This window comes from Erinaceus europaeus, chromosome 2 (genome assembly GCF_950295315.1).
Source record: "Erinaceus europaeus chromosome 2, mEriEur2.1, whole genome shotgun sequence".
NCBI lineage: Eukaryota > Metazoa > Chordata > Mammalia > Eulipotyphla > Erinaceidae > Erinaceus > Erinaceus europaeus.
The window spans coordinates 196,343,367-196,354,880 of NC_080163.1; the positions used below are offsets into that span (position 1 = coordinate 196,343,367).

The following is an 11,514-nucleotide window of genomic DNA, read 5'->3' on the forward strand; positions in this document are numbered from 1 at the left end:
CAGTGGCCAAACCTCCTGGGGGAAGGGAGATGCCACAAACCCTGTGAAGGGCTCAGTGAGATGAACATCCATGTCCGGGAGGCTGATGCAGGCCCGCAGGCCCTCCTCCTGGCCTTGCTGCCCCGGCTTCCCACTCTTGCCCCTTGGGCTCTACGCTGACCTGCGGCTGAGGCACCTCCTCCAGGAGGCCTGCGGCCCTGCTCTGCCACCAGGAATGCAGGCAATGCCCCCACTCCCCCATACACCTGTGACCTCTGTGGCCACAGGGTGGACCGCCGGCTCCCTCAGCCCTGCATGGGGTACAGCCAGCCCATTGCCGAATAAATGGAGCCTTTTCTTAAAGATCGTTCCTTTGCTGGGACCAGTTATCTCTCGGCCACAACCCTGCAGGGCCAGGGCCAGAGCACCAGCTCCATCCCACAGCGGTGAGGGTTCTAAGACACACAGCTCTGAAAGCCGTGTCTGCATCCCAGGGGACCACTGGCTGTGTCCCTACTCCCTTGGCCTCTCTGGGCCTCCCTTTCCTCATCGACAGATGGGGATGAACAGCACCTGCGTCCCAGGGTGGTGGTGAGATTCACGCCTCCTTTCTGAGATCTGTCCATTTACAGACGTGCAAAGCATGCACTCTACCTGCTGAGCCACCTAGCTGAGTGGCTGTGGAGAGACCAGGCCAGGCAGAGCACAGGCTAGACTGTGACCACGGCTCCCAGCAGCTAGGCCACCAAAAGCCATCTACTAACCCCGTGAGCTCATAACAAGAGCAGAGATCACACACACACACACACACACACACACACACACACACACACACACACACCGCCTTTCTTTTACTTGATAAGACAAAGAGAAATTGAGAGAGGAGAGGAAGAGAGACAGAGACATCTGTAGCACTGCTCCACCCCTCATGAAGCTTCTGCCCTGCAGGTGGGGACTACGGGCTTGAACCCAAGCCTTTGTGCTCAACACACACACACTTTTTCTTTTCTTACTTTTTTTTTTTAAGCTTTGTTAATGAGAAAAGTAGAGCATCACTCTGACACATACAAGGCTGGGCACTCAGAACTTTGGGGGTCCTACGCTTTATCCCATCAGGAGAGCAGGGACTTCAATCCAGCCCCTGTGCCCTCCTACCCCAGCCCAGGGGTGAGTCCTGAAGTGAGTGTGGAAGGTGGTCTGGCTCCAGGAGGGGCGTGGAGTCCTGCAGAACCCCCTGGCTGGCCCTGCGGAGGCTGACATAAGACCCCAAACACCTGGAAACAACCCCCCACACACACACTGACAGACTCTGTGCTACAGGCCTACTGTGTGCCAGGGGGCACGTGCTTTCCCTGGAAGCACAGGATGAATGCCAGAGCCTACCTGCAGACCCCGACGGACAGGCCTGACCGGCACTGACCACCATTAACTGTCCCGAACCCCCAGTACCACCCTGGGGCATTAGATCCTCAGGTGTCATCCCCCCCCGCTCCCCGTGCCCTCAACCTGCTGCACCTCCTGAGGACAGGAAGGGAACTGGCACACAGTCTCTCCCCTGAGGAAGAAAACCCGAGTGAGGCAGAGGGAGCAGGAGGTGGAGCGTGTATGGCCTGAGAGGACCTGACAGGCACCGAGCCAACACTCGATGATTTGTTTTTCACAACAGCACCAGGGGACAAAACCTGGGCTTCACAAGCGTGCGCTGTGCAGTGACCACCCCAGCCCACCCTTTCCACACATGCACACCACTGTCCCTACGCCTTTCTTTATTTTAGAGAAATAGAAAGGGACAGACACCGCCGTGCCAGAGCATCCCTCAGCGCCCCCAAACACTGGCCCTCCCACGTGCTGCCTGGGTTTGAGCCTAGGCTGTGCACATAGCAAGGTACAAACGCTGCAAGGTGAGCTATTTTCTGGCCCCACAATTTTCTTCTTTTTAAAAATATTTTGTTTATGTATTTTCCTTTTTGTTGTTTTCATCATTGTTGTGGTTATTATTGTTGTTACTGATGTTGCTGCTGGATAGGACAGAGAGAAATGGAGAGAGGAGGGGAAGACAGAGACGGGGAAAGAAAGACAGACACCTGCAGACCTGCTTCACCACCTGTGAAGCGACTCCCCTGCAGGTGGGGAGTCGGGGACTGGAACCGGGATCCTTACACCGGTCCTCGAGTTTCACGCCATGTGCGCGCTTAACCCGCTTGCACTACAGCCGGCCATGCTCCCCCCCACACACACAATTTTCTAGTCTTTTTCAGCAAGGTAGAGAGAGGCTGAGGAGACATCACAAGCTCTGCTCAAACATCCATGGTGCAACCATGTGGTACCAGGGCTCAAACCCAGGGCCTCAGGCACATCAAGGTGTGCTACCTCCTGGGTCCTGATTTCATATTAGTTTATGTCTGGCCAACTAGAGAGAATGAGGTCAGATGTGAAGGGTGGGGTTTTTTTCTTTCTTTTCCTTATCAGAGCACTGGTCATCTCTGGTTTATGGTGGTGCAAGGGATTAAACCTAGAACTTTGGAGCCTCAGGTAGGAGTCTCTGTATAACCATTATGCTGTCACACCTGCCCTGAGGCTGGGGTCTTTCCACAAACCTGGGGTACTGAGTCGTTCATGAGGAGGTGGAGACACCAAACAGACCCTTATGTTGGGGGGGTATGGAGGACCGACAGTGACAAGTATAAGGAGGCAGGCCTAAGTTACTTCTCTAGTCATTTATTGGGTTGTTGGAAAAGCAATGATGTATTTTCCTGTGTTTTTACGAAGAAAAAGAAGTCACAATTTTTCTGACAACACAGGATTTTGCACAGTGAGGCCTGGCCGATTCACGCTTGACACCAACTTTTCCAGCTAGAGAGTAGGGCAGTACCAGAGCCGCCCCGCAGGGAACTGGAAGCTGGGCCAAGCACATGGCAGAGTGAGCACCCCACTGCACCCTGAAGCCAGAGCAGCCTGGGCTAAAAGGGCGCGGGCCTGGGGGAAGGCGGCTGGCGGGGCAGAAACAGGGCAGGGCCCGCCCTTCCAAGGGCCTCTGGAGGGCCTCTTGTGGTGCTGGCAGGTGCATCTCCACCCGTCAAACCAGTTTGGGGAACAGTTTGCAGCCTGGGTTTCAGCTAGAAACCCAGGCATTCACTCAGGCATTCCAGACTGCCCCCCCACACACACACACACAGAGCAGGCCACAGTCCTCAGAGCTGGGGAGGTGGGCAGGGCATCACAGGGCAGGGCAGATGGTGATGACCAGGGGCACCCCTGGGGGCACGAACTCTGGAAGCTGTGTAGTATCTTTCCCGGACACAGCCCCGGCCCCCGGCTTCCCCTCGCTCCCCCTCGCTCAGGCGGCCAGTGCGGTCAGCAGGGCAGGGACCGACTCTGCACACAGGAAGCAAAGAAGCAGAGCCGCCAGGCCCCTCTGGTGACAGCACAGCTACAGGGACCCCAGTGGCCACGTGCTCACCCACGGGGGCTCCCTCACCGTCACAGCTTGGGGAGGTGAGAGTATCCACACGCACACCAACTTCGGGCAGCCGGGAGGCTGTCTGAGCCAGAGACCCCTCCTCACTGTCTCCCCTCTCCAGGAGCAGCCCGTGACACAGACCCTCGGACTGACACCCCCGAGCTCCCACAGGCTCGTCCCAGCCCTCCTCCCGGCGCTGCGTGGCTGCATTCCCGAGATCCAGCAGTGCTGCGGGGAGAAGAGCTTCCCAGCCATCTCTCTCCCATCTCAGCCTGGGGGTTGTAACCAAAACAGGGCCTGGAAGGACCCTCTGTCACCCTTCCCACCAGACCCCCTCCCAGTGCTGCCCACCTCCTGTGCCTCCCCCTGCATCCCCCGGCGCCACCTCCGACACTTTCTTCCTCCTCACACCTCGAACCTGTCTGTCCTCCCCAGGCAGAGGCAGGCCCCTGACTCCCTGACACCCCCAAACTCCAGCAGCGCCAAGTCCCACCTCATCTGCAGCTCCTCCTGGCCTGCCTCAGTCCCTCTCCCAGTCACTGGGGACCAACTCTGCAGGTCCCCAGAAGAGAGCCTCTTCCCTGGATCCAGTAGATCCATTTCAGCAACTCCCTGAGAGTGGCCCTCAATCCTTGCCCACCCCCCTCGGACTTCCCCAGCCCAGGAGCCATGGCCACCACCTCCCCCCACCTCCCTGCACCCAGGCTCTGAGGGACCCTATGGCCCCCCTTTTTTGTGTGTTGTAGGGGTCAAACCCCCACACCCCCTGTGCGGCCCAGGCAGCGCTGTGGCTGCTGTGTGTGTGGCGGGAGCTGACAGGACGGGCTCGGTTAGTCCTGCCTCTACCCCCCCACGGCAGAAATTAGCACCTCCGCGTGCAGGCAGAGAAAACAGGAGGCTGCGAGGACACGAGAAACCGCTTACTCAGAGGCGGGCGGCTGGCGACACACAGCTGTCCGTCCCCCCCAACTCCCCCCCCCCCCCCCCCCGCCAACCCACAGGCCAGGCACCCGCCCCTCCGGCCTGCCCAGCGCCCCGTCTGCCCCATGCCCGGAGGTCTCGGGAGCCCCCCCCCCCAAGTGTCCCAGACGCCCTGATGGCGACCGTCCACAGTTGCCGAGTCCAGGCCAACCTGGGGCGGGGAGGTGGGGGGTCAGGCCCACGGAGGGGTCGCCGGGGAGGTGTTGGGGGGCAAGGAGGCGGCACCCCCTGCTCAGCCTGCACCGCCTCCCATTTGTCCAAGTCCGGGGACCCCCCCCCCCCGCTGTCCGGGGCTCTGAAGGGCTGAAGCCCGCCGGGTCTCCGGCTCGGGGACCCCCGGCCCCCAGCAGACGCTCCTCCCTCCAGCGACACCTGCGCGCCGCCACTTGGCTCGCTCGCACCCGGCGGCCGCGACCCAAACCCCCGGCTCGTCCTGCGGGGAAGGGAACCCCAACTAAAACGGGATAAAAAAAATCTCATCCGACGCACCACCCGCGCCCGGCTGGAGCCAGGCCCCCGCCCCGCGCCCCGCCGCGCTTCCCCTTTTCTTTCCTTTTTCCTTTCTTTCTCCTTGGAAGCGGAAGGCGGAAGGCACTCGGCGACCGGACCCCCCACACACACACACCGCACCCCCCGGCCGTCAAACTCCCCCCGCCCCGAATGGCTCCTCGTCACCGTCCCTGCCCCCGAGAACAACCTCCAGCCCGCACCGCCTCCGGCGCCCACCGGACAGACAAACAGCGGGGCCGGCGCCGCCCCGACTCGGGGTCCCCGCCGCCCCGGCCCCCGGCGGCTACCGTGTCTCCAGGGGTCCTTGGGCTCCACCGCTCCGGACACGATGTCCTCGTCCGACGGGAACGTGACGCGCTTGGCCGCCGCCTTGAGGCGCCCGTCGGCGGGGGGAGACGCGGGGCTGGGCGGCAGCGCCTCGGGGGCGGCCTCGGCGTCGGCGCCCGGCCCGGGCGGCGCCTCCTGCGGCGGGCTCTCCATGGCCGCCGCCGCCGCCGCCTCCTCACGGGGGCCCCGGGGACATGCCCCGGGTCCCGGGCTGGTCTCTCCGGGCCCGCCCGCCGTCGCGGGGCATGGGCTCCGCCGCAGCTGCCCGCCCGGCTCTGTCCGCTCGGTTCCCCTGCTCGGCGTTGTCGCCGCCGCCGCCGCCGCCAGGAGCCCGAGCGCGCCTCCCCCGAGCCCCGCGCCCCGCGCCCCGCGAGCGCCTGCTCGTCCGCACACGCACTTTCGTCAAGAGCCTCGGCGCCCGGGGAGCACTAGACAAAGGCAGGGAGAAAAAAACCAACTCAAGTTATCTGTCGGTGCGGTGGGCTCTTTGGAGGTCAACAGAGGGCACGGGCGGCAGAAGACGCCACGGGAGAAAGAAACGCGAGCAACGAATCTGCGGTGCGGAAAAGGCCGCTTATGAGAAGCCGGGCGAGGGGGACGCCGGCGAGGGGGTCAGTGCGCATGCGCGGACCTCTGCCCGGCCCCTGCCCCCTTCCAGGTAACCGAGGTTCAGGTTCACACACTTGTCAGCGGGGAAGCGGGTCGAGTGGCCGCAAGTAAGAACAGCTGTTGTGCGAGACGAGCCCAGCTGGCAGAGCGAGCGGTCCCGGGCTGGAGAAGTGGCAAGACGAGCTCGGCCGTGTTGCCCCTAAGAGCACAGGTGATGGGCGCTGACGCAGGAGCTCGGCCCCCAGGCTGCTTGTTCTCTAGCCTTCCATTCGCAGACGGCAGTTTCTCCAATCGTTCTCGGCGTTTGGACGACGCGTGACGTAAAGGACGACTTCAGCTTAAAGACGAAAATAAATATGACTCCAAGAGGAGTAGCATAGCGCTGATATACAGCGGGGGGGGGGGGGAGGAACAAAAAAATAATAAAAGGGACGAGCTCAAAGAGACGAATCAGCCGATCCGAACGCTGGCCTACGGGGCAGGTAACTCACCGAGCGAGCGCGCAGCAGACGCTCAGGCCGCGCCCCCTAGCAGTCGGGGCCCGCGCTTAACATTCGCTTCTGCACATTCGCCGCCGCTTCCCCGCCTGTCCTGGCACCTGGGGCAGCGGAAGGCGCCATAAAAGGAGGCGGCGGGGGGAGGGTGGGGGGGGGGGAGCGCGCTACGTCGTTGCCTTGGCAACCGGAGTTAGGCTCTGCGGCTGGAGGGGGCGCGTGGCTGGAGCTGCGGGTTCGGGGGCGCCCCCCTCCCCCGACCCCATCTGCGCTTTCGCGACTCCAGGGGAACAAAGCAAGTGCGTTACCGGGCGTTTCCCCTGACGTTTTGGATTTGATGATTGCAAAAGAGAGGGAAATTCCCCCCCCCCCCCCGCAGGTGGGGACTTGGGGCTTGAACCTGGGGCCTTGAGTATGGTAACGTGCACTCACCCTGGTGAGACATCAGGAGACCACTACTTTTTTTCTTTTCTTTTTTTAACCAGTGCTCAGCTCTGGCTCATGGTGTGGGGAACTGAACCTGGGACTTTGGAGAGTCTCTTTGCATAACCATTATGCTGTCTCCTTCACCAGGGACCACTGTTTTTTTTTTTGTTGTTTTTTTTTGCTTCCAGGGGCTGGGTGCCTGCACTAGGAATCCACCTCCTGGAGACCAGTTTTCCCCTTTTGTTGTCCTTGCTGCTTATCGTTGTTATTATTACTGGATAGGACGGAGAGAGATGGGGAAGACAGAGAGGAAGAGAGAAAGATCGACACCTGCAGACCTGCTTCAGCACTTGTGAAGCGACTCCCCTGCAGGTGGGGAGCCAGGGCTCGAACCAGGATCTTTGTGGCAGTCCTTGCGCTTTGCGCCACCTGCGCTTAACCACCGCCCGCCCCCCAACCACTACTTTTTTTTTTTTTTTTTTGTCTACTTCATGAACTAGTAAGTTACTGCAACGCTTTGGTATATGAAGTGTCAAAGAACGAACCAGGAGTCTCACGCATTCAGGTCCCATGCTCTACTGGCCTGAGCTATTTTTAAGTTGTGAACAACACTGGTTAATTTGTGGAAGTGAAAGCACAGAGCAGTAAAAAAAAAAAAAAAAAAAAACCTCAAAGGGGTTGAAATGGACTGTCCCAAAAGGGGAGGGGACTCCCTTTAAAGATCTACAATTTTCTTGGAACTGGGAAAGATCATAGAGGTTGTGTAAAAGACTCACAGGGCTAAGACTCTGAGGTCCGGAGTTCAATCCCCAGAACCATCATAGCCCAGAGCTAAGCCGTGCTCTGGTTTGGAAAATATATATTGATTAGACATGAAAGTTTCACATAAGACAGAAAGAAAAAAGCCAAGTATCACTCTGATACATGTAGTGTTGGGGACCACACTGGGCACCTGAGGCATGCAAGTCAGACGCTCTAGCAGCTGAACAGTATTATCTTTACTAGTTGGAGACAGCCAGAACTTGAGAGGGTAGAAGAGGGTAGTAAGACATAAGGAGAGAGACAAGAGACACCTGCAGCCCTGCTTCACACACAAACCTCTCCCCCTACAGCTGGGAACCAGGGGCTTGAACCCAGGTCCTGGAGCATTGGAAAATGCGCTGAACCTGGTTTGCCATCACCCAGCCCCTCATGGCCACTTCTGAAGGCAGAGCGGCACATGCGTGCTGGAGAATCTCTAGACCTCAGTATCCACCCAAAACCTGGGGACGGCGCTGAGAGAAGTTTGTGAGCTGCAGCCTCTAGACCCAGTACTGGCGTGTCCTTGTCCACAGGAAAGAGCTCCAGACTCGATCTCAAAAGCCTGGCTTTCCTGCCCATCGATTTAGCCCAGCCCAGTCCAGCCCAGGCTGTGACCTGGACCTTTAGAATGGCAAGGCATGGCGGGGGGAGATAGCATAATGGTTATGCAAACAGACTCTCATGCCTGAGGCTCCGCAGTCCCAGGTTCAATCCCCCGCACCACCATAAGCCAGAGCTGAGCGGTGCTCTGGTGTTTCTCTCTGTGTCTTTCTTTCTCTGCATCTCTCTCAAAAATAAAATAAATAAAATAATTTATTATATAAAAAAAAAAAGAATGGCAAAGCAGGCACCCTCCCAGGTGAGAGATGTTGCTGACTGTTTGGCTCTTGCTTTTTCTTAATATTTTATTTATTATTGGATAGAGACAGAGAGAAATTAAGAGGGGTGGGAGAGATAGGGAAAGAGACAGACACCTGCAGTCCTGCTTCACCACTTGTGAGGCTTTCCCCCTGCAGGTGGGGACTGGGGTCTTGAACCTGGGTCCTTGTGCACGATAGTGTGCTCTTAACCAGGTGCACCATCACCTGGCCCCGGCTTTTTCTTTTCCTTAATTTTACTTAATTTATTATTGGATAGAGACAGAGAAATTGAGAGGGGAGGGCGAGACAGACCTGCTGCTCTGTTTTACCACTCGTGAAGCTTTCCCCCTGCAGATGGGGACCTTGAACCTGGGTCCCTGTGCACTGTAGTGTGTGCTCTTAATGAGGTGTGCCCCTGACTGGCCCCCATTTGGCTTTTTTGTTTATTCATATTAACGCCAAGTTGAGTGCATGAAGAATTTGCTGCTCCTGACAGCCATTTCTTTCTTTTAAATATTTTATTTATTGGGGCCAGGTGTTGGTCCACCTGGTTGAGTGCACATGTTACAGTGCATGAGAACTCAGGTTCGAGCCCCTGGTCCCCACCTGCAGAGAGAAAGCTTTAGGAGTGGTAAAGCAGGGCTGCAAGTGTCTCTCCGTCTATCACCCCATTCTCTCGTGATTTCTGGCTGTCTCTATCCACTAAATAAAGATTTTAAAGTATTTTATTTTATGTATTTATTTAGTCTCCAAGGTTATCGCTGGGGGATAGGACAAAGAGGAATGGAGAGGGGAGGGGGAACTAGAGAGGGAGAGAGATACCTGCAGCCCTGCTTCACCACTCGTGAAGCTTCCCCCCTGCAGGTGGGGAGCCGGGGACTCAAACCCATGCCCTTGTGCATGTCCTCATGCTTAGTACTATGTGCACTTAACCGGGTGCACCGCCACCTGCCCGCCCTATTTATTTATTTATTTTTAATGAGTGACAGACAGACACCAGAGCACTCCTCAACTCTGGCTTATGGTAGTACTGGAGATTGTATCCGGGACCTTTGGTGCCTCAGGCATGAAAGGCTTGTGGTATAACCATTACGCTATCTCCCCAACCCATCTCCACCTTCCCCCTTTGACAGGAAAAAAAAGAAACTAAAAAATTTGATAGGACAAAGAGAGTGCAAGGGAAGAGAAGGAGAAAGACAGACACCTGCAGCCCTGCTTTACCTCTCAAGAAGCTTCCCGCTGCAGGTGGGGATGGGTGGCTTATACCCAGGTCCTTATGCATGATAACTTGTGCACTCAACTGCTGCACCACCACCCAGCCCTTGATTAAAATGTTTTTGGTTTTGATTTGTATACAAATAGCTCATTTGAACATTGCACTGTTTTGCCATGTGGACAACCCAGGTTCAAGCCTGGCCCTCACCACATCAAAGGAAGCATCAGTGCTCTGATGTTGCTCTCTCTCTCTCTCTCTCTCTCTCTCTCTCTATATATATATATATATATATATATATATATATATACACACACACACACACACACACACACACACACACATACACACATCATGATCCAGGAGATGTCACAGTGGATAAAGCATTGGACTCTCAAGCATGGGGTCCTGAGTTCAATCTCTGGCAGTACATGTGCCAGAATAATATCTGGTTCTTTCTCTCTCTCCTCATTTCTCATTAATAAACTGTTTAAATATATGTGTGTGTGTGTTTGTGTGTGTAGTTTTTTTTCTTTTCTTTCCTTTTTTTTTTTTTTTTTTCCAACCAGAGCACTCGTCAGCTCAGCTCTGGCTTATCTGGCTTATGGTGGTACAAGTGATTGAACCTGAAACTTCCGGAGCCTCAGACATGAGAGTCTCTTTGCATAACTATTATGCTACCTCCCCATCCAGTATCTAGCGTGCGCACGCTCTCTCTCTGTATATATGACTGTTGGATAGAGACAGACAGAAATTGAGAGGGGAGAAGGAGAGACAAGAGACACCTGCAGCCCTGCTTCACCACTTGTAAAACTTTCCCTATGCAGGTGGGGAGCCAGGGGTTTGAACGTGGGTCTTCTGCACTGTAATGTGTGCGCTTAACCAGGTGTGCCACCATCTGGTCCCAGTATCTAGCTCTTTCTATCTGAAAAGTCAGCCCACAGTGATTGAAGCCTTAGAAGTGATCAAAAGTAAAGATTAAAATATATATATATATACATATATATATATATATATTATTTATATGAGTTTCACATGAAACAACTTGTGAAAGAGAAGACACGTCAGAATACCATGTAGCCAAACTGGGAACCTCAGGCATGAAAATCTGATGCTCTACCAGTTTATTTCCATCACCCTTATCCCTGTACTTTGATTCAAGTTCCCTATCCCGGTATGGCTTCCCCAGGGCCGTCATGGCACACCCAGTTGAGCGCACATTATAATGTTCCTGGGCCAGGGTTCAAGCCCCTCGTCCTCACCTGCAGGAGGGAAGTTGTTTTTTTTTGAGAGGTGAAGCAGTGCTACAGGTTTTTCTCTTTCTCTCTCCCTCCCTACCTTCCGGTGCCTCTTCTCTCGATTTCTGTTTCTATCCAATAAGTAAAATATTTTAGAAATATGGCCTCCTCCCCTTTTGGGGTCAGATTCACTGATTTTGTCCCTGTACAAGCCACCCTTCGGCCCCCTAAATCTGCCTCCATCCCTGTTGGATACACATTAAATAAAAACAAGCAGCCCAGAACGTGGCGCAGTGGATAAGGTATTGGACTCTCAAGCAATTGGTCCTGGGTTCAGTCCCAGGTAATGAATGTCCCAGAGTGATACTCTGGTTCTCTTTCTCATAAATAATAAATAAATAACACGATGTGAGTTTTCCTGGGCAGACTTCACTAGCTCTTTGTCAAGAGGGGAGGACTGAACTTTGCAAACTTTTCAATCATTAATGCTCAGGGGCGAGGTGGTGGCACAGCTGATAGAGCACCCCCATTACCATGTTCAAGGACCTGGGTTCAAACCCTAGCCCCCACCTACAGGGGCAAAGCTTCACAAGCAGTGGAGCAGTGCTGCTGGCAT

The 11,514-nt window shown here is 55.7% G+C and overlaps 1 protein-coding gene across 3 annotated transcripts in view; it reads right to left on the bottom strand.

Annotated features, from left to right (window-relative positions):
- PPP1R37 (protein phosphatase 1 regulatory subunit 37) overlaps positions 1–5,632 on the bottom strand; it is a 131,173-nt gene extending 125,541 nt beyond the window's left edge. For all 3 annotated transcript variants that reach the window (XR_009548386.1, XM_016192474.2, XM_060186168.1), the window contains exon 1: positions 5,218–5,632. Coding sequence is in view for 2 of the 3 variants with exons in the window: in XM_016192474.2 (XP_016047960.2) it covers positions 5,218–5,410 (193 nt within the window). In the remaining variant the exon portion in view is untranslated. The remainder of the gene's footprint in view (positions 1–5,217) is intronic.
- Positions 5,633–11,514: the final 5,882 nt, after the last annotated feature.